Source organism: Schistocerca serialis, chromosome 2 (assembly GCF_023864345.2).
Source record: "Schistocerca serialis cubense isolate TAMUIC-IGC-003099 chromosome 2, iqSchSeri2.2, whole genome shotgun sequence".
In the NCBI taxonomy this organism is placed as follows: Eukaryota; Metazoa; Arthropoda; class Insecta; order Orthoptera; family Acrididae; genus Schistocerca; species Schistocerca serialis.
In genome coordinates this window covers 449318195-449342709 of record NC_064639.1, presented here as the reverse complement: position 1 = coordinate 449342709, position 24515 = coordinate 449318195, and the positions used below count along the sequence as shown (strand labels likewise).

General features: G+C 43.6%; 1 protein-coding gene across 1 annotated transcript in view; it reads left to right on the top strand.

Annotated features, from left to right (window-relative positions):
• LOC126456070 (rho guanine nucleotide exchange factor 12) overlaps positions 1-24515 on the top strand; it is a 1154422-nt gene that overhangs the window by 106700 nt on the left and 1023207 nt on the right. Inside the window, exon 2 of the mRNA XM_050091825.1 lies at positions 20426-20625. Within this exon, the coding sequence (XP_049947782.1) occupies positions 20426-20625 (200 nt within the window). The remainder of the gene's footprint in view (positions 1-20425; positions 20626-24515) is intronic.

The window sequence follows — 24515 nt, the reverse complement described above, 5'->3', positions numbered from 1 at the left end:
AATTTGGCGTGCTTTTCGTTGAGAAACTCGTCCCGTGTGACGTCGGCATGAAAGTGCTATATGGCAAAAGAAGAAGTAGGAAGTTAATGTGCTGCGCGCATTGCAAGCTTGCCCGCGGATGAGAATGGATTAGCGCGTCTCGAGTTGCGACTGGTTCTGTATTCGCCGACGGCAAGGCCGGCACGTGGCGCGCCGGCGGCGGCTGCGGCTGCAGGGACCTGCTGGTGTCGGCTGCAGATGCAGCCTCTGGTCGCAGAAGGCGGCTGGCGCGGCTCCAGGCGATCGATGCTGCGCTGCGGCGCGCGTGTCGCAGCCGCGGCGTGCGCCTTCCCCCTGTCTGCGGTGCCGGGAGCCACACGCATCCAAAAAAGTTCTGCATCGACTGAAGGAAAGTTTTGCGTCACCTGTCCATACCATCAACTGATTCCTTCATGACCTATGCTGAGGTTATTCGAAACACCTGCTTCATTGATCTGTCTAAACATATAAACAATTTTGTGTGTACTCCCATCTGTCCTAAGCATACGCATTTCATTGGTTGTCGGAGAGGCAGTTTCATATGAGTCCTCATGCAGAAAACAGTGTAGGGCTTCCGTAAACAATGCGTGGATGCCAAGTAGAATAATATCAGCGTTTAATGACATACGAATTGTGACGAGGCGAATAGCAGTGGACCAGAATGATGTATTATGGATGTGGAAACGTTTTCGACATGTAATGCCCGTTACTTTCTCACTACATGTCACTATAGGGCAGTGGTTCCCAATCTTTCTGAGACCATTATCTCTGAGTGAAATCAGATCTTAACTGCTAACATTCTCCCTCCCCTCAACACTATGAACATCAGCACCTAACTAAGGTTTAGGATGAAAAACAATTCATTTCGAACACTTCTATCTATAAAATGATGAAAAGTAAATGGTGAAACTTCGTGGAAGATTAAAACTATGTGCCTGACTGAGACTTAAACCCTGGACCTTTGCTTTTCGCCGGAAATTGTTGTACCGACTGAGCTACCCAAGCACTACTCATGGCCCGTCCTCAGCACCTCATCTCCTACCTTCAGAACTTCACGGAAGTTGTTCTGCGAAACTTACAAGACTAACACTCCTAGACTTGCAGGTTTCGCAGAAGAGCTGTGAATTTTCAAAAGTTGGAGACGAGCTACTGGCGGAAGTAAAGGTATGAAGACGGTTCGTGAGTCGTGCTTTTGGTAGCTCAGTCGGTAGAGCACTTTCCCACGAAAGGCATAGATCGCGAGTTCGAGTCTCGGTTCGGTACACAGTTTTGATCTGCCGGGAAGCTTTATATCAGCGCACACTCCGCTGCATAGTGAAAATTTCATTCTGGAAGATAAATGATATTTATTTTTTTAGTTTTTTTTAAACCACAAACTAATGAGTCAGTTGGCAGTGTTTGTTTCTAACAACGTTTCTTTGTAGAATAATGATGCAATTCTGATTGCGTCTTAAGTGCTGCCTACAAATCCTTGTCAGAAAAGAAAGCTAACCATGCACATTGAGGGAAGGCACTCGTTACAAAATATGCTTGCTCTACGCTGCTCTTCTTCCTAGCGACACTTGCTTCACCCAGCAGTATACAGCTGAAGTGCAGCTCGTGCTGTTTGGAAGCCGTTCTTTCATTATAATCAACGAAGTCAAAATGCGTGTACTTAATGTCCGTACATAAATAATTTGGCTGGACCGCTTATTTCTGAAGTAGTAGAAGTTGGAAGACTTTAGGCTGCCAAAGGTTTGTGGGTGGCCAGTGCCTCCAATAACACTCGCAATAATAATAATAAATACAGTGTACGCTTTACAGGAATGTGCACTGGTGTCCAAAAGTTAAGCATAATCACGACAAGAAAATGAGAAGTGGGAAAAGTGAGCAACCACCCAACATCACTGTAAATATTTACCTGCGAACTCTACTTGTTCGCTCTGTATAAAAAAGGAGTAATACTCGACCAAGGTATTACTGTATTTCGCCTTTGCGAACAACAAGTACAGTTTCGGTAAACAAGTACAGTGGTGAATACAGAAACTACCCCTGCTGTGAGTAGCTGCTTAACCGAAAGGTAAACACAAACAGTGCATGTGACCACTCATGTCTGAGTACTGTCCGTTCATAGTGAACAGAGCGTAGTCTCTTGGTGAAGTTGTCAACGTAATGCCGCAAAAGACGCAATGTGGACCTTATTGTGTAGGGGAGGCCGCTTCGAAGCAGGCCAGACGCAGACCGAATTCTCAGTATCCTCGGATGTGCGACTAAGTGTCATTTCGAGGCTTTGGCGACGGTTTCGATACACAGGATACGTTCGTCGTACGCCAGTACATGGTCGATCAAGAATAACCACTCAACAGTAGGACCGATATCTGGCAGTAACTGCCAAACGAAATCGGAGTATACCTGCAAGACAATTCGCTGCAGGGTTTACAGCTGCCTCACGACTTTCTGTTTCTCAACAAACTGTGTGTTGGAGGCTCACAACAGAAGGATTGTCTGCTAGATGTCCCGCAGTTGGCATCACGCATGCTGTAACCCAGAGAGGGGCCCTTGATTGTAGATTCGACAACATCAAAATTGGATAGTGAATGAATGGAGGAATGTGCTCTTCACAGATGAATCTCACTTCAGCTTACGAAATGATTCTCGTCGCCTGTTACTCTGGAGAGAGCCTGGTAGCTTATACAACCCCAGGAAAATCATGAAAAGAGACCGGTTTGGTGGTGATGACCCCATGGTGTGGGCAGGCATCATTTTCAGTGGCCGTACAGAACTGTATATCTTCGTTGGTGGTCGGAGGAATACTGTAAACGTTCGGTGGTAACTTCCTCTTAATCGACGGTGTCGCCCGTTGGCGTCGTGCTGCTCTGATGGATGGATTTCTTGAAGGTGAAGATATCTGTCGCATGGAATGCCCAGCAAAGTCCCCGGATCTGACCTGTAGAACATACCTGGGATGCATTAGGGAGGCGAATTCCAACACGTCAGCCTCCACCAAGGAAACTTCCAGACTTCTGCACCGCCCTTGCTGAGGAATTGGATCGAGTCTGCCAAGAGAGCTCGTGAACCATCTCTTAGAGAGCATTCCACGTAGCTGTGCAACATGTATGGCTTTGAGGGGCAACCATATATCGTATTAACAGCTTCTTTTGTTCTGGAAGATGCTTCCCAGTTGTGCTATATTCTTACAAATGTGAATCTTAGCTATCATAACTTTTCTGACGTTATGTTTCGGGCACTGTTGTATGCCAAATGTCTTGTGATTAAGATGTAGCTTGTTCAGCAATCCTTCCGACATTCTGCTAAGACAGTATGTCCTCTTTTCGCGATTACGGTTAACTTTTGGATACTAGTGTGGTAGTCATTGCATAGTTACTGTTCTGTTGTTGTCAGTTTGATATCTGGTCGACTGCGGGAAATGCCTGGAAGTCAGAGAAGGGAGGATTTTCATGAGATATTTAAACATATGTGATGTATGAGTCTCAATTTTACCGTCGTAGATGCATGGTGCAAAGTATATGTGTAGTGGGTGGATTCTGTGAGGATGATGATTTTCATATAGTCGTTTCACAACCTGTAACCTCAACCACTTTGTGTCACACATTAATGCTAGCATTTTAAAAAAATTAATTATTAGTGACTTATGTAATAAGTGTTTCAGTCTTAGAAGTAGTGATAACAAAACGACCTAAAACATTAATTCACTTTTTGGCAGAAACAACATCGAATCCTTTTGTCTTTATCCCTCAAAAAATTGCATTATATCCCCCATGCCGTAGTTTGCCACCATATTGGGAACCACTGCTCTAGGGCATCACTTGCGGTAGACTTTTATTTGAAAGGTGTTTTATTTTGGGTGTATATCTGTCTCGAAACCTATGGCAGTTTCAGTAACTCTCCATTTCAAAGTTACGATGTAGTAAATGTCTTTCTTGCATATTTCCATTTCTTTCCGCTTGAACAGAGCGTACTTTGGTTTTATTGGTCACAAGAAACTTCAAAATCTGATGTGCGAAATTCCTCGGGATCATTATAAGGATGTGTCGTATCCAGAGAACACGGCCCTTCTTTTCGTGATAATGTCCAAGATCCTCTCTATATGGGTTCATCGTTTTTCGTTCGTTCATCTTCTGTATTGACCATCTCATAAACCCCGTTTCAATTATGCCACTGGCGGGCAACGCAAGGACTCAATGACCCAGAGAGAGAGAGAGAGAGAGAGAGAGAGAGAGAGAGAGCAGTGCGATGCGAGCCGTTCCTTTCATGATCCAAACCCCCCCCCCATTTTCCAACACTCTTTCACTTTCGAGGGAAGGTAGCAGTCATAGCAAGTGCAATGTCTTCCATTCATTTTCAGCAGATAAGACATTTGCTTGAGTTTTACTCTCACTTACATAACTGGAAGTAAATAGTCATTTGCAATAATAATGTTAATGTTTTTCTCTTACAATTTTCCGGTGTGGAAATTTAACTGTGCGCCATTGTAACACAGTAGCAGTGCACGTAGTGAGTAACTGGAAAAAGCACGAATTTCAACGTAGGAATTGAGGAACAGTGTACCAAAATTAGAAGTTTTGTATCAGCAATGGAGGTCACAGCAAAAGTATGCTGGAAGGTCATTGGGGATTTACAAGATAAAGAAAGATAGAAAAAACGAATGCTAATGCTTTGAAGATAATTGCAATTTAAGAAGAAAGCCATTTTTTGATCAGCCAACAACTGACATGGTGGTCACGGTTCATGTATTGATTCGATCACCAGTTATCTGTGAAAGAGAGCTTTTGAGCGAGCGAATGCAGCCGCGAAGAGGCGAGAGTTAAAGTTAAGTGAAAAGGGGCTTCAGCAATTCAGTAAGTTTTGTACTTACACATAAGCTTTAGTTTTTCGATAAGTAACTAACTAACTAACTTTCGGCCTGCAGGAACTCGACCAGGCTGTCACTGTTGTTGTGACGGCCAACAGTTAGCACGTGTCCAATCAAAATGCACGAAACAGACTTCACAACGCTTGTCTGTATTGTGCACGGCGGGAGAGGCCCGGTTCTTAAACCTAGACATCATATTGAACGGTAGTAACGACACAGAGCTCACCGAGAATCGACTGTGGAAAATTAACTCTAAGCTCTCTTCACAAATGACTGCTGTATATGTCTGATGTCAACGTGTATGGAGAGAATGCGGTAATGCTGCAAGCGACACCCCCCAGACACAGTGTGAGTTGAGTACGATGAGGTAACGGATCAGTGATGTTCTGGGATGGCTTCATGAGAGAGCGTCAGACGCCTTAGTTGTCCATGCAGAGCGAACTCAGCGCTCCACAATACAGGGACGGTATCCTCCAACACACGATTGAACCCTTTCATACGTATTTCGGGGAAGAATTCATGTTTATTGATTGGCTCCTCCTGAATCCATCGTCAGCTGTTTTATCAGTCGTGCCGGTTTTGCCGGACTGAATTAGGCTGCATGTTTCTCAGATATGAATATCATGATACGCAAGCGCTCAATTGAAAAGAGTTGGGCGAGCACGTTCTGACAAACCACGAAATGTGCGGGAGCTACACAAGATTGCCACCGAAGAATGAAGTGAGTGAGACCAACAATGGGTAAATTAACTCGCGCCCAGAATGCCACGTAGGATGTGGGCTTGCATTCATATAAGGGGACATGCTACTCTCTGTTTAATGAGTTTGTTAACAGTGAGCTTATCTTAGAGAAAAACTGTTTCTACTAGTTAGATTATAGGAGAAGTGATTTTTTTTATTTTGGTTCTGAATAAATTTGATGCGTTACTTTTAAATGATCGATTCACCATTGTACAGAATGTTATACAACTTCCGTTTGGCGGTTGATGGGTAACTTCTTTAACGTATTCACAGCCGAACACCAAAGGCTGTGTCAGTCTGTACCACATTACTGCCATGCCTGTTAGTTGAATGTTTATCCACCCACACGTCACATGTGTAGTAAGCGTATCGGACAAAAAAAGTTACCGCACAGGAGACATCCCGGTAATATCGTGTAACACAGCCTCCAGCTTTGATAATGGTCTCAATTCAGCGAGGAAGAGCGTTCACAAATTTCTTCAGGTATGCCATATCCAGCTGAAGCCGCTCCCTGATGTTTAGATCACGTGGAGCTACCAAATCGCGGGAGTGTTGACTCCTGTGTTCCATTAGTGATGGAAATGGTCCCAAACATTTGCTGTGGAATCAAGAGTGGGTGATTTAATGAACCAGTTGAGGTGCCATGGTGTGCTTGAATGTGCGTGAAACCAGGGCCGTGTATGTGCAGCGCTGTGTATACGTCTGTTATCATCTTGAGAGACAGGAGTGTCCCAGCATATTCACCATGACGACGTAGAAGAGACAATATTTGGTCACCAGGAATGTTGAAATAAACGTCCTTTTTTTTCACGGTAATCTGAATGAGTGCGCTCAAGTCATGGTGCGTAAAGCTTCCACAAAACATCACAGAACCATCAACTACACCCTCTACAACTGCAGATTAAGCGCCTCATTGGGCCAATGGTGGAAGCGACGCGCCTCATCACTTGAAAGGAGGCCACATCACGTTTCATCGGACCATACTACCAGTTAACTACTGTCCAGATTATGTGTTATTTGGCCCAATGAAGGCGTGCGTGAGCCGTGAGCAATGGTCTTTTCCGAAGTAAATGACACTAAATGTCCCTTGAATTCGGTTCCCTTCGCCGTGTTCCTCGGAAACTGGATTAGATGGACCTATCTTCTCCGACAGCGGCACTTCCTGCTGCGTTTGAAACCGATTGTCACTGACAAGGACGCTGGTTTTACGCCGCGTTGTATGGTTGCGAGTGATACACATCATTCTTTGGAGAAACGTTGGTCAGTCCGGGATGATACAGCAACAAATCAGCAACTTCATTCACGCTGCAAACACGATAAGTGCTTTCTGCCATTCTGTAATGTATCCACGTTGGCCCATCTTAATGCACCGATTCCTTACAAGCGACTGTCGCATGCGCAGCACTTAACTGGCATGAATTTGGTCAGCGGAGGATCACATGGACGCCTGGTATCAGTTCTACACCATTTAAAGCCCTCGAAATTGACCAATGAGTTATTTTAAGGGGGTAACGAATATTTAACCGGAAGAACTTATTAGGGATGTAGAGGAAATTCAAATAATTCATTTATGCGGTAAACAAAACATCACCGTCTAACTTCGAGTGCTTGTAGGGGGTGTCATGGGCAACCAGTTGAGGAGTGGATGCCATGTCTGGAAGTGCCATACAACGCCGCTGTCGAAATTAATGCGGCTAACGCCTGCTGCTGGGCCGTCCCTCCAGCAGCTAACGTGAATCTTTACAATGACGGACCCCAAGCAGAGCTCCTCACAGTGGTCTTCACGACATTCAGTATGTTACATGACGTCATACGCGTCCAGACCTGTCAGGACAGCTGTATAGAGCATAGAAACTCAAGTTTGCTGCCAAAGTGGTGGTCAGCGACAGGCATCGTCCGTGCGTAACTTTTCTGACATTAAACCTTATACTTAATTTGTTTCTCAAGACGCCCTCCGCAACCCGTCGAAATTTGCCGGTGTCGTTTTGTTATATATTGAATACAGATCACAGCATTTGCACTAAAGGAAAAAAAATCGCAGCGCCAAAAAATAATTCATGCAGAGTATGAAATTTCGGGAATACGTTTATTTAGGTAACATGTGTAAGTGATTAAAATTGTAAGCTCACAAGTTATGCAAGTGCAAGTTCAGCCATTGTAAATGCAGTAATAATCGGTGTAACCGAAAGAACTTTAAACGCAAGCATGCAAACGTGCATGCATTGTGTTGTACAGGTGCTGGATGTCAGATTGCGGGACGGAGTTCCACCCGTGTTGCACTTGATCGGTCAATATAAGGACGGTTAATGCTGTTTGTGGATGACGCTGGAATAGTTGTCCGATGATGTACCATATGTTCTCCGTTTGAGACAGATCAGGTGACTGAGCGGGCCAAGGCAACATGTCGATACTGTAGAGCACGTTGCGTTAAAACAGCGATATATGGGCGAGCGTTATCCTGCTGGGAAACATCCCCTGGAATGCTGTTCTTGAATGGCAGCACAACAGGTCGAATAACCAGATTGACATACAAGTTTGCAGTCAAAGGGCGTGGGATAACCACGAGTGTGTTCCTGCTGTCATACGAAATCGCACCCCAGACCAGAACTCCATGTTTAGGTCCAGTGTGTGTAGCACGCTGACAGGATGATTGCAGGTCCTCAACTGGCCTCCACCTAACCAATACACGGCCATCACTGGCACCGAGGTAGAGCCAGCTTTCATCAGAAAACACAACAGACCTCCACCCTGCCCTCCAATGAGCTCTCGCTCGGCAATGCTGAAGTAGCAAATGGCGGTTGTTTGGGGCCAGTGTAATACGCGTTACAGGGCATGAGGCCCGGAGCTGTTCTTGAAGTAACCGACTTGTAACAGTTCTTTGTGTACCAGCTGCTGATCAAATTGGTGCTGCAGATAAAGAACGATGCAGCACAGCCATACGCTGTAAAATAAGATCTTTCCTCTCGGTAATTCCAGGTGACCGTCCGGAGTTCGATCTTTTTTCGACCGTACATTCTCGTGACCAGTGCTGCCAGCAGTCATGTACAGTGGTTCCATTCCTGCCAGGTCTTTCTGGAGTATCGCAGAAAAAACATCCAGTTTATCGCAGCCCTGTTACACGACCTCGTTCAAACTCATTGAGGTGTTGATAATGGCGTCTTTGTCGCCTTCGTGGCGTTCTTTACTAACGTCAACTCGCCACGTCCAGTCTCAAAGGTAACTGACGATCACGACCGTTACAGCTCTATTTAAAGCAAATCTGATTTGCATCTTCATAGTGGCGCTACTAACACCACTCGTAAGTGCCTGATGCGAAATTTTAATAGACACTTTTCAGATGCAGAAACACGCCTATCAACTTTTGTTTATGTCGCGCAATTCCGTCTTGTTGCAATTTTTTTTCAGCCACTATAATTACTTACAGTTTTAATTTCACACTTATTTATACGTTCTGTATAATACTTTTTTTTGTTCATACACTATATGATTAAAACGCCTAGAGACGTCAAGTATTGCGTAGGCTCGATGTAAAAAATCGTATGAAATCAGCGGAATCACATGAGTTCCAAAGTGCAACCAGCAGTCCAGCTAACACAGGTGCTGTGCATATGAATTTAAGAAGAATGCGGTACAGTGGCCGAGTAGCTCCTAACAAGCCATACATAGTCAGCGCTAAAGTGTGCTTGATGCTGCATAAAAAACGACGCCACTGGATGAGTGAAAACGAGTGATGTGGAGAGATGAATCACCCCTGTGGTAATCCGATGGAAGGGCTTGGGTTTGGCAAATTCCTAAAGAACGTCTAATGCGAACAGTAAAAGGCGGAGGAGGTGGTGGTAAGGTATGGGAGTGCTTCTCCTTATTGGAGTGTGTTAACTCTATGGCGGTTAAAGAACGCTAAATGCAGATGGATATGAATACATCTCACGACTGTTTGCATCACCATGAGGATGCAGCCTGTCATAAAAGCAGAATCTCTGAGGCAGTGATTTGTAGACATTTTACTTCTCCTCAGACACACGCAGACATCTGTTTGAAAATATGCTCAGCAGAGTTCAAGCCGTCATAAGGCGAATGATGAACACTCCCATATTAATGTTCGCTAATAGGTGTCCTAATACTTTTGATCACCCAATATACACTCGTAAACAAGTTAGCGGATAATGCCAGAATTAACGTTCTTATTCTGTTATTAATTCATGTCAGTTTTTTTCCGTAGCCACACTTTATTTTAATTAAATAATCCTTGCCGATGTAGTGTATATTATGTAAGAGATTTTTTTTGATGGGTAAGTGCCAGACTGCAAATCCAAAGGTCTGCTGTTGAAACCGTAACCGCTGCTGGTATTTTTTTTTATTTTTCGGCTACTGATAGCTTCTGTCAGTTATCAATTCCGTAACGTATTGAACTAACATCAACAGCTCTCTCTCTTGTTTTCACGAAAGTTAAACCGCGCTGAAATCTTGTCGCCCTGTTTTGCAGTCTTTTGTTTAATATCCTATCGGTAACAGCGTCGTTAAAATAGTGTAACCTGCGTGACAGTATTTATTTCAGTGGAAATCATTAGTTAGAAATCATGTAAAGTGCTATATTGCAATTATGATGCATACATCAACAAAAGCAAAACGAAGAAAATGGAATGTTATCGAATTAAGTCTGGTGATACTGAGGGAATTAGATTAGGAAATGAGACACTTAAAGTAGTTTGCTATTTGGGGACCAAAATAACTGATGATGGTCGAAGTAGAGAGTATATAAAACGTAGACTAGCAATGGCAAGGAAAGCGTTTCTGAAGAAGAGACATTTGTTAACGTCGAGTATAGATTTAAGAGTCAGGAAGTCGTTTCTGAAAGTATTTGTATGGAGTGTAGCCATGTATGGAAGTGAAACGTGGACGATAAATAGTTTGGACAAGAAGAGAATAGAAGCTTTCGAAATGTGGTGCTGCAGAAGAATGCTGAAGCTTAGGTGGGTTGATCACATAACTAATGAGGAGATGTTGAATAGAATTGGGGAGAAGAGTTTGTGGCACAACTTGACTAGAAGAAGGGATCGCTTGGTCGGACATGTTCTGAGGTATCAAGGGATCACCAATTTAGTATTGGAGGGCAGCGTGGAGGGTAAAAATCGTAGAGGGTGACCAAGAGATGAATACATTAAGCAGATTCGGAAGGATGTAGGTTGCAGTAGGTACTGGGAGATGAAGAGGCTTGCACAGGATAGAGTAGCATGGAGAGCTGCATCAAACAACTCTCATGACTGAAGACCACAACAACAACCACCACCACAACAACAAGCGTAAATTGAGCCTTATATGGTTCAAATGGCTCTGAGCACTATGGGACTTAACATCTATGGTCATCAGTCCCCTAGAACTTAGAACTACTTAAACCTAACTAACCTAAGGACAGCACACAACACCCAGCCATCACGAGGCAGAGAAAATCCCTGACCCCGCCGGGAATCGAACTCGGGAACCCGGGCGTGGGAAGCTGAGCCTTATACATTTAGTATACATTTCAACGTGGTTCGAAAGTGCATTGTTATTCATTGTTATTGGACTCTCATCTGCGACTAATGCTTGTACATTAGTTTCATGTAGAGTCTGCGGTTCACTCTTAAGACGTTCCACAGAGGGTACTTTCTGTTACCTGCCTACAAGTTACGCAACGCTAAGTGGTCTCGAAGTAGCGATCTGTCTTTCACATTTAATCATTTCATTGATATCTAATCCATTACGAGGGATAAAATACTAGGTCAGATAATAAACGATAAAAAATTCACCACAGGCTTATAGAACGAACGATCCCGTCTTATGTCCGAAGACACAATAAAACTGAGGCCGGATGGCCGACAGGGGATTCGTGCCCCACTCATCCTCAGTACATGTCCATTTTTATGATGCGGTGTTACGCGATCCTTCTTGGGATCCCGCGTTGGCATAATATGGTAATTTCCGCAATCCATCGAAGTATTGACCATTTATCACCTAGTTGTGCAACAAACGATGTGCGCTGCATTTGTTCTGTTCTGATTCAGAGATTCTCACACTGAAGAATATTAATAAACTGCTTTAGGCGCGTAGTCTACAGCATATCATCGGTGAATTCATTAAATTTGTTACTTTTTCGGTCAATTCTGTCATCAACGGGGATTAAAAAAGTTCCTACTAAACTTTCTAGCGTTTCATTTGTACAGAAGTTACACTGCAGTTTTCCTCTTGCAAATACTGTCCATAAACCAAAAAAATAAGCTTGTTGCTCATAAGTCAACATCCATCGACTACTCTTTTGATTTCCATTTTCTCTTAATAGATTACAATTTCTAAACTGATTCAATTGTGTGTTCAGATTCAAATTGTCGGTATAGACAACGTCATCGACCATTATTTTAATCGCATTAGCCTTTCGTTATTGTTGCTATTGATGAAACAACGGCGAAGAATTTTGCATTCTCTGCCGATGTCTTCCTGCATGATAATTAAAATAAATATTTAATTAAAATAAAACACTTAACACACTATGTACAGATACACTTTTAGTTGAAATTATATATACAATAGATACATAAATCACTTGCACTACATTAAGTTTCAACTGCTGTTTGAAAAGCTCTGTATGTGTTGTAATCTCCAGTACAACGGAGCAGCCTGTGATTAGGCACCATCTCATCAGCAATTCTAAGTCATACTAAACATTAACTGAACATGAATAGAAATCAATTATTTCAGTTTACGTTTGTTACAATTAAATAGTAATGTCCAATGATGGCGCAGTCGGCAGAAGTCGATCCTCCTGAGATTGCAGACTTGCACCGTGCTTTGATATAAACAGCCATCTCCGTGGACCGCCTTTGATTATACGCGGGATACAAATTGCTCGGCAGCAGCCTCATCAAGTGACAAAAAATGTAAGAAAACAAAGCGAGAAGTTGGTTCTTGCGTTTCACAGATACTAATAAAAGTATATACGAGGTTTGCCCAGAAAGTAATGCACCGCATTTTTTTTCTCAGCCGAAAACAATGCTACGAATTTGAAACGTCACGTATATATTATTTGAAGTCCCCTGAGTGAGCAAGCCGTTTGCGTCACTTCCGGCAGATAGCGTAGCTGCAGGACAGAGTCAAAATGTCGTCTGTAGGTGATGAATGTTACAAGCTGAGGCCGACGAGAAAGGGGCCTCGGTTACAAGCAACGTGCCGTTATTGTATTTCTCACTGCAGAGAAAGAAACTGTGGGGAATATTCACAAACGCTTGTGCAAAATCTTTGGAGCATCTGCTGTCAACAGAAGCACAGTTAGCCGCTGGGTATGGAGGGTGAGCCGGCCATGGTGGCCGAGCGGTTCTAGGCACTTCAGTCTGGAACCGCACAACCGCTATGGTCGCAGGTTCGAATCCTGCCTCGGGCATGGATGTGTGTGATGTCCTTAGGTTCGTTAGGTCTAAGTAGTTCTAAGTTCTAGGGGACTGATGACCTCAGATGTTGAGTCCCACAGTGCTCAGAGCCATTTGAATCATGGAGGGTGAAGCTATTAGAAGGCGGTTCGGCGGAGCTCCACGATTTGCAGCGGTCGGGGAGACCATCTGACATATTGCAGCGGGCTGGTGTCATTCACGAGGACAGACGCATTACGACTCGGCAGTTGGTGTTGCGTCTGTCAATGAACAAAGGAAGTTCACACAGTGAAGCACTGGATCCGCCACCAGACGAGGGTTGGTACTGACAGGGCATACACGCCCTTGTTACGCGCTCGAGGAAGGCCATAGAACGGGATGGAGATTACATGGCAAAATAAGGTATGTTGATAAAACACTGCTCTTTCGTGTGTTTAATTCTCATTATGTTCAATAAAGAATTATTGAAGAAAAAAATGCGGTGCATTACTATCTGGGCAATTCTCATAATACATACAATTTTTTCTCATCACCCAGTGTCGTTGAAGAAATTTGAGTGCCTTCGTCGACATTTTGTGGACCACAATAAGTATATTTTTTATGTGACTTCATAATTTTTGTTCTTGTTTACCCAGTATTTTTTTGTTTTTATGCGTACATTACATCTTTGCAGTACACAATCATTAACAACACATTATTAAAATCTACGTGAATACCAGAAGCGGAAGTCCGCTTTATGAATCAGCAACGCTACTCCGATGCCAAATGAGTGGTACCTGAAGAAGACATGATTCTGTGCTACATAATGTACGTACAACATACTTCAGGTTCCGCTCTCGAATGCACCAGTTGTTGTTCGCTTACCATTCCACGAGTGCCGAAGCGCTGTCAACTAGTCAGTTAACGAAGATAAGTGTTTCCTGCACGCTTGTTATCAGTTTCCGTTGTCTGCTTCCCAGTGCAAGACAATTTAAAACAAGCAAAAAAAAAGGCAGCTATATTACCATGTAGTAATACTTGTGATTCGAATTAAGCAGCGGCCTAATATGAAGAAGCTAAAAAAGCTTTTCGCGTGGTAGACTTCTTTTTAATGTCAACAGACGTGTCTTTCGTAACTGAATAAATTCATCGGTGCATTATGCTGTGTTACGAATTTTTTTAAAAAAAACTGTCTCTTTTTAGAAATGTAGCGACAGATTCAAAAAATATGTGGCGTCACACTGAGGAACCAGTGTAGGCCCTAGGCACCGGAGTAGTGGGGAGACTTCGGTTATCAGAATGATGCTCTCTTACCATTAAAATTTTTCGTCGAGTTGTGGATCATAAATAGTTCGGCAAAGTGATTTTAATTTTAAGACTGTAAACTTGAGAAGAGAAAGCAAGAGCTCGCGAGAGAAAGCGCAAATTGCGCAAGAGAGACGGTACCGTATATAAGGAGACGGTGGGAGGGTGTGCGCTCGTGGAGCAATCGACTGTATTGTGCTAGCGGTTTCCGCCAAATTAAAAAGGTTAGAAATCTGATATTTCTTCCTGACAGATTTCTTCACATCTGCTCTTCCATTTCACGTGAATTCACCAGACTGTAATTGATGTGCGGATATTTATCATCAGGTATGCATTTTTTGTAAGAAGTTCACGTTGCGTAACTTTAATGAAATAAAGAATCTATTTTAAAGGTGCTGAAGGGCTAGGTTACCCTTAACAGCGACTTTTTTCTGCCTTACTGTGAAAGTTATTGTTCGTGGTATTCGAAATGTAATGCGTTAGCAGTTGTTCATAAGACTGGAACGTACATCCAAAAACAGCACAATAAAACCCAACTTTTTCATAAACGAAGTCATTTTTCCTGCGCCAGCTTGCATTTGTTACGTGTAGCAATTATTTATTTCGTGGCCAATGGTTCATATAAAGAGAGAACCTTACGTTGGAGAAAAGACGACATGTGAGAAATTTAATATTGATCCAAGCATAAAAGATGCTGGTTGCCATTTTCTAATATTTATTTGACGTGGGAATTCAAGAAATGCTACATCGATTCAGTTGGCGTTTCACTGAAAATATGAGCAGGATTAGAGTCATGCTGAAAAAGAGTTGAAATCGCTGTTAAAAATGTTTGGTTCTGTTTGAAATTTTCTGAATTGACTCAGCTGCAACACTACCCTCTTTTTACATATAATCTCTTCTCTTTGACAGGAAGAAAGCTCGTCACGCTTATCACACGGGATAGCGAAAAGGATACCACACTATATCAATCAATCGTTAGCAAAGTTCTCTAACGTACTGTGAGTTCAAACGTAGCCAATGCTTTCACAAATGACGTATTAAAAGCCATGGTTAGAAGTTACTAGCAGGTTTCAGTGTTTCTAGATTGTCAATCATCTTGCAGGCTCTTAATACAGCGACACCTACTTCTTATCTGGCAGACCGTTGCAACTAGGATGCCTCATGCAACGTGGTCACACGCCATCATGCCTGTAATGTTGTTATCTTCCGGGATATTGAAAGAACTCTGATTTTAATACGGAACAAGGTAGTCTTTTTAACGACTATCGATTGATCGAGAAAAGTATACAGCTATATTTCGCTCGTGAATTGTCAGAGTGAACATGTTCAGAAAGACAACAGTAAATCTTCCTCACCGTGGACACCATGTCATCCATCTGCCCGACCCGCGCTGCATGGCGTTGACACGTCAGTGGATGTAAAATAGCGCGGTTCCGCCATCCTTGTCCTCACATTCAGCACATTTCCGGTCGAGTTATACGTGTAACTGAATGTGTTCGTAACCGTCATTCTGCTCTGATTCGCTTTTAAAGGGATTTCGAAAGTTCATAAAAAATCTGCATCGTTTCAAGAATGAGATTTTCACTCTGCAGCGGAGTGTGTGCGGATAAGAAGCTTCCTGGCAGATTAAAACTGTGTGCCGGACCCAGAGTCGAACTCGGGATCCTTTTTTACATCGTTTCATTTTTTAAATCTGTGATTTTATCACTATAGTAGCACATTCAAAATATACCCATTTCTGTGCTGTCTGTCGTTAAAGAACTTCATTCCGTATCTCGAACTGTTCGTAATACAACACACTGTCTATCGTCATAATGCGTGATTGTTATTCTTATTATTTGTAATCATCTAATTTTGATTAGAAATTTTAAAAAAGGCTTGTGTGACAGTACTTTTAAAACGGCATGTCTCATAACATGGGCGTTGTTGACATATTACGTAATTTTTCTGAGGGCAATTTATCGCTTTAGCTTTCTAATTAGTCTTCTACTTGTTATCGGGCTTTTATATTGGGAGTTCACAAAGTCGTAATGGTAATTTAAAGTATGATAGGGCTAAATATAGTTTCAGTAAAACAGTCATTACGATTCAGAGTATATCATCAGATGTGGTCTCGCAGTTTTTATTGGTCTTAAAAAGTTAAATTTACTTTCCATGCTTCCGCTTTCTCTACGAGCGTGTAAACCTTGTAACCGGGGTTACATTGGACAGGTCAGAGATTAAACGGTGCCGTACTCAGAATAACCAGTAACACTTGAGCTGTAAGAGTGGAAAAGTTACTTTTCCTGGATCTCTGTTCTACGGGGAGGCCGTACCCGTACATTCAGAGTTTCCTTTTCGCCGGTTTTTTATGAAAGCCCCGGTACGCATCTCATGACTCGCCGTTCGAGCTGTCTTGTTCCTCGGCAGAAAACTGAAGAATTCGAAACGTATGGGCGTGAACGACACACGAACCGGTCTGTCCGACCCACGCTGTTTCCTGTATCCTCGCAGTCGCGGTCGAACTGTCGGTATGTATCGACTGCCGACTTGTGCGGATCTGTGCACTGCTTCCCCTAGCAAGCTTTATCCATAATCGTCGAACAAGATCTAATTGGAACTGCGAAGAACCGAAAATTCTTTCTGATATCAACATCGCAAACGTCAGACGTGCTGATTCAGCCAAGCAAAGGGGAACTAGCGGAGCACGAATTGGAAACCAAACACCGCCTTCTTAGTCCAGCTTGTTGCTGTTGCTGTGTGTAGCATATGTAGGTGACTAGTGTTGAGAAATGATTAACACTGTAGCACTAACGTTTTGCATTGTGAAATAACTTCTCTGTACTTGATTATAAACAGACAAGCACTGAACAACACAGTCTAAACGAACAAGGTTACGCTGTTGCTAACAGAATAGCCCCATATTCGCGATGATGAAGGCCCTAATCCCTATTGATTTAGTTTTACTGTGGTTTCAATAAATATTTCAGGCAAATGCCGACATCTTTCGTACTTTACAGCCGCGGCTGTTTCCTGCCCATTCTTGTTCAAGTATACCGGTAAGTATGTAAACGCATATATATAATGTGCGTGTGTGTTTTTTTTTTTTGTCTCAATCTGTAACACTACAATATGCCCGGTACCGATGTAAAACTGATCCAATGATGAATAGAACTCACCTACTACATGGTCGTCTTCGGCAACTAGGAGTGATGGATTGTTTCATGTTCCCCCTCCCCTCCCGGGTTCCTGCTCGGGTTTGTAGAGATTCCGCCGGGCGTTACGTGTGTGCAAGCCTACACTCCAAGTGAAAAATGCCAGCGAAGCGCCTCAACTGCTGGACGTGCCGTTAGACGGCGACTAAGAGCCGTTTAGTGGCCTTCTTAAGGATTCAGCTGTCTGAGGTTCGCGTCTACACCACGTCTGTTGTGGAGCAGCGAAGCGCGGACGAGGGAAACAGTACCTCTCTGGCGGAACTGAGAACGACGTGCGAAAAGAAAAAGTCTACTGAAGTATAATGTGTGACAAACAAGACCATTTGCGGACCGTAAACCACTCTAAATACTCTGTAAGGAGACGGTGCCTTAAAGAGAAGCGCACGAATTGCGATGAAATTTTTGCAACATAAAAACTTGCTAATTAGGTAACGTAAGTCCTCACAGTTGCTAAGTTGCCCATAAGTTCCGCACTTACCCGTTATCGAGTCGCCTCTTTTAGATTTTTTTTTATTTTGCAGGTTATAATTAAATTGGACGACACTGAATACCTGTTCTGTGTTCTGCGGCGTGCGTTGACTGTAATACGTCATAGACGCCCTCCGGGTTGCCATTCATCATGGCGACGGTAGGAACTGTTTAGATCCTCTCCAGAGTGTTCCACTATATATTGTCGGTTGTATAAAACAAGGAAGACCTTAAGATGGCACTCAGTTCTCCTACTCTGTGTTATTAGGAAGCTTTCTCTCGATTACTGTACATGCCGTTGTAAATTAATTGTTGTTCATTTTCATCCATTTGGAGAGCCCGTAAATTTTTGAGAGGGCTGCCACGAATGTTTACGCCACGTCAGACTTAGGAACGCACGTAAGGACGCAGTTACTTGCTATACAGTTACGCTGCAACTTCGGCGAATATTGAAAGCGTGGGGAGGACATGCCATTACGAGCGTTTGCACGCGTCGCGATAACATCTTCATAAGGTGCCAAGCGTTCTTGGTATCACTTCCTCATAGCTTCTTTTTAGGGTTCCGTTCCTCAACCAGGAAAAACGGAACCCTTACAGATTCACTTTGTTGTCCGTCTCTCTGTCTGTCCGTCCAATTGTTAAAAACCCTATTTCCCAGAAAGGGGTAGGCGTATTAAATTGAAATTTGTAGAACATATTAACGTCTACAGTCTCTTGGCGGTGTAAAAAATGGAAGCGTCTAAGTCTGTGCATTCAGAAGATACAGCCATTTATGTCACATATTTTGATACTAGAAAACTCACTTATCAAAACCGACGGGATATTTCCCGTTGACATATAGAATCATGAAATTTGACAAGAATCAATGTTTCACAGTGTAAGTAAAGGAAAAGAATAGAAAAATTCTTAATTTGTAATTATGTCGCACAAAAAAATATTTCTTTTGTCGTTTGTTATCCGACGTCGAACTAAAAATTAATACATTCTCGGAAGTCTTGGAATCCCTGAATCCAGTACTTCATATGTGCCACTGGCAAAAATCGTCAAGACTCTCGATACCTGGAATATATGAATTTTTTATATAATTTATAATATTCGTACGGAACGCTCAGTGCACGAGTCCTATAAGCACTTGCTCTCTCCCTCTCCCTCCCCCCCCCCTCTCTCTTTTTCTTTTTAATAAAGCCAACAAGGTCATGTATTTTTTTTATTACATTCGCTGTAACTAACCTTACGATCTAAAGCAGTGCTTTCCGGGCGGGAAGGCGTGCCGGTTCCCAGTACGAATTCGCCCGGCGGATTAATGTCGAAGGTCCGGTGTGCCAACCAGCCTGTGGACGGTTTTTAGCGCGATTTTCGATCTGCCTCGGCGAGTGCGGCCTGGTTCCCCTTATTCTGCCTCAGTTACACTACGTCAGCGATTGCTGCGCACTTTTTCCACGTACGCGTACACCATCATTACTCTACCACGCAAAAGTTGGCGTTACACTCGTCTGGTGTGAGTCGTTCCCGGGGGTGTGGAGGGATTCACTGGGGGCCGAACCGCACAGTAACCCTGGATTCGGTGTGGCGCGGTGGTGGGGTGAGTGGACTGCTGTAGCCTGTTGTGAGGTTGTGAACCACGGAGGGCTACGGCGGGTACGAAGCCTCTCCGTCGTTTCTAGGTCCCCAGTTCCATACAATACAATACAACCTTACGATGCAAAAGACATAAAGTTGTCGATAATTACAATACTACAAGGAATTGTAGCCCAGGACGTTGACATATAGGAAGCTAAGTTTGAAATCAAGCTAAAGAGCTTATTTTAATTCCCTTTAATCCCAATGCTTCATGGCATAGATTCATCCTTAGATTACCAATTTCAGTGTGTCATAACATCTTCAGATCTGATTGTCAGTTTGTCTTCACAAATTCTGAACGTGGTTATCATAGGCCGAAATCGGTAATCGATGTGTGCACTTTTGGGATCAAATACTGGGATTAAGGGGAATTAAAATCGACATTCCATTGATCTCTGTTTCTCTTTAAAAATGGTTCAAATGGCTCTGAGCACTATGGGACTTAACTTCTGAGGTCATCAGTCCCCTAGAATTTAGAACTACCTAAACCTAACCAACCTAAGGACATCACACAACACCCAGTCATCACGAGGCAGAGAAAATCCCTGACCCCGCCGGGAATCGAACCCGGGAACCCGGGCGTGGTGTTTCTCTTCGTTGCTTCGATATTGCAACTGATAAAAAAATTTAAAAAAATTTTCTTTCCAACTCTTCTATTACATAGAAATGATTAATGTAAATAATTTAGTTATTGTAGTAAATAATGTGTTCTGTCACGTATATTCATGTGTTTTTACACACAGGAGGCCCTAAACGGACTCGTTCCATTCTTCTGTGATGCGTCGTACAAGTGCTCGGGAGAACATGTATATGCTGATGAAAGAGAGTGACGTGGCGTGGTGGTGTTGCAGGGCAGGGGGCGTGTCGCCGGGGCTGAGCAACGGCCCCTCGCTCCGGCGCGCGCAGCTCGGCCGACCCGGCAGCGGAGGGGGCGGTGGGGGCGACTGCCCGCCGCACACCGTCACCATCATCGTCACCAAGGACGACAACAACAGCTACGGCATGAAGATCTCCGGCGACAAGCCCGTCTACGTCCAGTCCGTCAACGAAGGTCAGTACCCGCTGCGGCGCCGGCTCATAACATACACTAGGCGAGCGTTACTAGGGCCGCAGCCTGACTGACAGACATAACATCTCATCATGTTTACCACTGGAAATTGGACAAGGATCTACCACTTACGAGTCACAACCAATACACGATAGGCACCTCACCTTTTCGTCATTGTGTAATGTAAAAACTGTAAGAAATGTGCGCGAACCTATTTTGACTTATGATCAAAAGTCTCCCAGAGTAGCGCATGGAGAAAATAAGATGTGTTCCGAGCCGCAGGTAGTCTGTGGTTGTTGTGGCGCAGCACAGCACAACACTCCCACTGAGCACCCCGCGTTGCAGTTTTCAGTGGAGTCACCACAGGCAGAATACATTCGTGAAACGGTCTGATAACATGGCGAATGTGGTGTAAGTTAATTATAATTTCGTGGGACTTTTGGCTCGTTTTGTATATCATATTGTAAGGAATGGTTTTGTATGATGCTCGGTTTGAGACGCTCCTTTCGCTCGTGCCGCAGAGATTCTGCGACCTTCCGCGTAATGGCTCTTGAGGCCTCGGGCAGAATATTTGAGGCCACGGCAGAATCCACGCACTGTCTGGTGTTGTGTGTCGCAAATTATGCGACTTACTGCTCCACGGATTTAATAGGAAACGTTTATTGGAGGAATCCGATTAATTCTGTTACTAGTATATACGTAAAATCAAGCTCGCTTTGTCTCACGAGACAGGGTTGAACTTGTCACTACTCCAAAGTTATGCTGTAGATATGTAACTGCTCTCACAAATATTTCGAGATCCGACTATCGGACTGACATACGTACACCAGTAACACGCCATGCACCGCCTCCAAGTGGCTACTAACAATTCCCGCCGATAATCACAACAACAAAACATGAAAGCAGTTGTAAGTCAATAAGGACAGAGTCATATAAAAACACGACTGACAACGGAAAGGAATATAATTTACAGGCTTCAGGGCAAACCTTGCCAAGCTTGTCTCGTTAACTTAACGCCACCGTGCAGCTAGCTACTTGGATCCGCAACCTCACTGAGATCTCTGCCGATAATCTGTCTTCACTCTCGCTAAACGACAACACTCGCCTAGAAAACAGGAATGACTCAACCTGAAAACCACGCCCGCACATGGGACCGCACTTTCGGATTCTGTCAATGTTCTCTCCTGCAAGAAATAACTCGACTGATCACGAAGGATCATCTACTGTTCATTTCAGAAACATGCTCGAGAACAGAGGGCAAACGACACTACCTACACGGCTGTCGCGAAGGGCAGGCGGCCAGATCTTCGATTTCTGAAGCTTCCAGAACGCTTCACGAAGCACTAGGGCTTTCAAATTTGGGCCTTCGAGTCAATCATATTCAGGAGCAGAATGTAGACATTTTTATTGGCCGTTTCCTGCTCCCGCTTGTAGCACTTATCATAAGGGGCTCCTTCCCGCCCGAAGTTTCAGAAGTTTCTCTGCAGCGGGTGTCGGAAAACTCCGTCCGTCACAGGAAAATTACTCGCAGTGAGATCAGCCAGGTCGCCACCGACCATCACTCATTTAGGATGATTCCATCATCTTAAGGCCGGACGAAATCTCAGTTTCCCTTGCAATCGAAAACTTTCCCTTGCCTACAAAATAGCGGCGACCACCACTCATTTAGGATGATTCCATCATCTTAAGGCCGGACGAAATCTCAGTTTCCCTTGCAACCGAAAACTGCCCCTTGCCTACAAAATAGCGGAGACGACTAGCACAGAGTCGCTGCCACGAAATTATGTGTTGAAAGCTTATAATATTTGAGTATAGTGTGAAGCTGTTCCACTGTAGATCGATATCGTTTGCTGCATAATAAATAAAAAAAAGATTTAGCACTGAAGAAGTAGATTGGTTCAAATGGCTCTGAGCACTATGCGACTTAACTTCTGAGGTCATCAGTCGCCTAGAACTTAGAACTAATTAAACCTAACTAACCTAACGACATCACACACATCCATGCCCGAGGCAGGATTCGAACCTGCGACCGTAGCGGTCGCTCGGTTCGAGACTGTAGCGCCTAGAACCGCACGGCCACTCCGGCCGGCGAAGAAGTAGACTTGTCCCTGTATGTAGTGGTAAGAATGCGTGGGCATGTAAGGTGGAGCGATAGTTCTGGATAAAGCAAACGGCAGTATACGAGCAAACAGTAGTTTTCCTACGAAAGAAAATATTCACAAAACGTTTGTGCGACCTGTATTGGAGTGCTGCTCAAGTGTGTGGAATACATATTGGCACTTCGTACAGAGGAGGAGTCAATGGTTACAATCGCGTGTATTTCGCGGGACAGTCACTCGCGGGAAGCCGTCAAATAACTTCGGAAAATCCCGGGAACAGTTTTTCAAGACAATAAAACAGCTTTGACAAACACAAACAAACAGTCCTTCTTCCCATAATCTATCCTTGAATGTAATGGTAAGCGAACCGTTTATAGGGCGAATATGAAATCTCCCAACCCGCCTCCGCTACTGCTCTCACTAATGCACGCTTCTGCGGTGACGCGCGAGTTAGTGATTATCCGGTTTGAATCACGGTCGTGAAAAATTTTCGCTTCCAGTGCTTGGTCGGCAAGCAAGTCTTTGCACCAATGTCACGCATTAAATTCCTAACCTCTCCGCAAGTCTCATGATTGACGGCATGTGACGCGGTTGATGGTGATCCGTACGTCGTATCTGGACATAGGTTCTTCGGCCCCTTCGGTGTCATTCGAGAGGAGTAGGCCATGTGACGGCACCGCGTTTATCCTCTCCTTTCGCTTCATTAATAACAGTACAAACCTGGGACTACACTGTACAAACACTTACCACAGTCATCCACACTACGCATAGACACGTGACACTTCACACCAGGTCGGAGGAAGGTAATAGGAAACGGTCTACACTAGGACATCGCACAGGACGGCGATGCAGTATTCCTGCGTCTGCTCCCCAATACTCATTTCCTTGAGTGTGGGACTCTTTATGTTACGAAATCATCAATGAAGTTTGACACGTTGTTCATCGAGATTTGCTGGGTGATTAAGATGAAAATTCTATGGCCTCCGTGTCGATTTACGATACATCAGTAGGTTTGGTATCTTTTTTTGTGTGTGAGTCGCTACAGTTACATACCGGTACTTATTTTATAAATGTGGGAGTGCTCCTTGATGTTAAAATGTTCCTACTGCGTAAAATTCTTTCTTGCAGTGATTTAGAAGAGCCATATTATATGTATTATTGCCTGACCAACCCGCCGTTTCCCGGATATTCATTTTGTCAACTTTCTGTTAGAAACGGAAACAAGAAATGAACTGTATTAGTAGAACAATATCGAAAAAAATTTCATTTCCATGTATTCGAGAAAAAATCCTTCGAAAACCCCTTTGAAATTACGAAACAATTGTACAATGAACTATGCATAATGTACATATTTATAACTACAGCTGCTTTGCGTGTCTGCAACACGATTTTGTAAACGTCTGTATGGTAACGCTTCTTCATAGGTCTATGGACGGCTATCGTTTTCGGCTACAGCCGTTTGCGTTTCGCAGTTTAAAGCTGTCAAAAGCGCTGGCGGATGTTAGGGATTTCCTTCAGTTGACTCGACTTTAGAAGTGTTGTAGTACTAAAGAATGAATGTATTAAAACTTCATGTACGATGCACCATTTTTGAGGCATAGCAGTGTTTATGACGTCACATATTTTTTTGTTTGGTTGTATGATATAATTTTGTAGGTGTATTTATCGGCATATATGGATACTGTTTGCGAAATGAATTGTGAATAGAGTTAAGTAGCAGAGAAGTGATAAAAGTAAACATCGTTCATTGTGCGGCAGTTTTTCATGCATCGCACTATTTATGACGCCGTATCC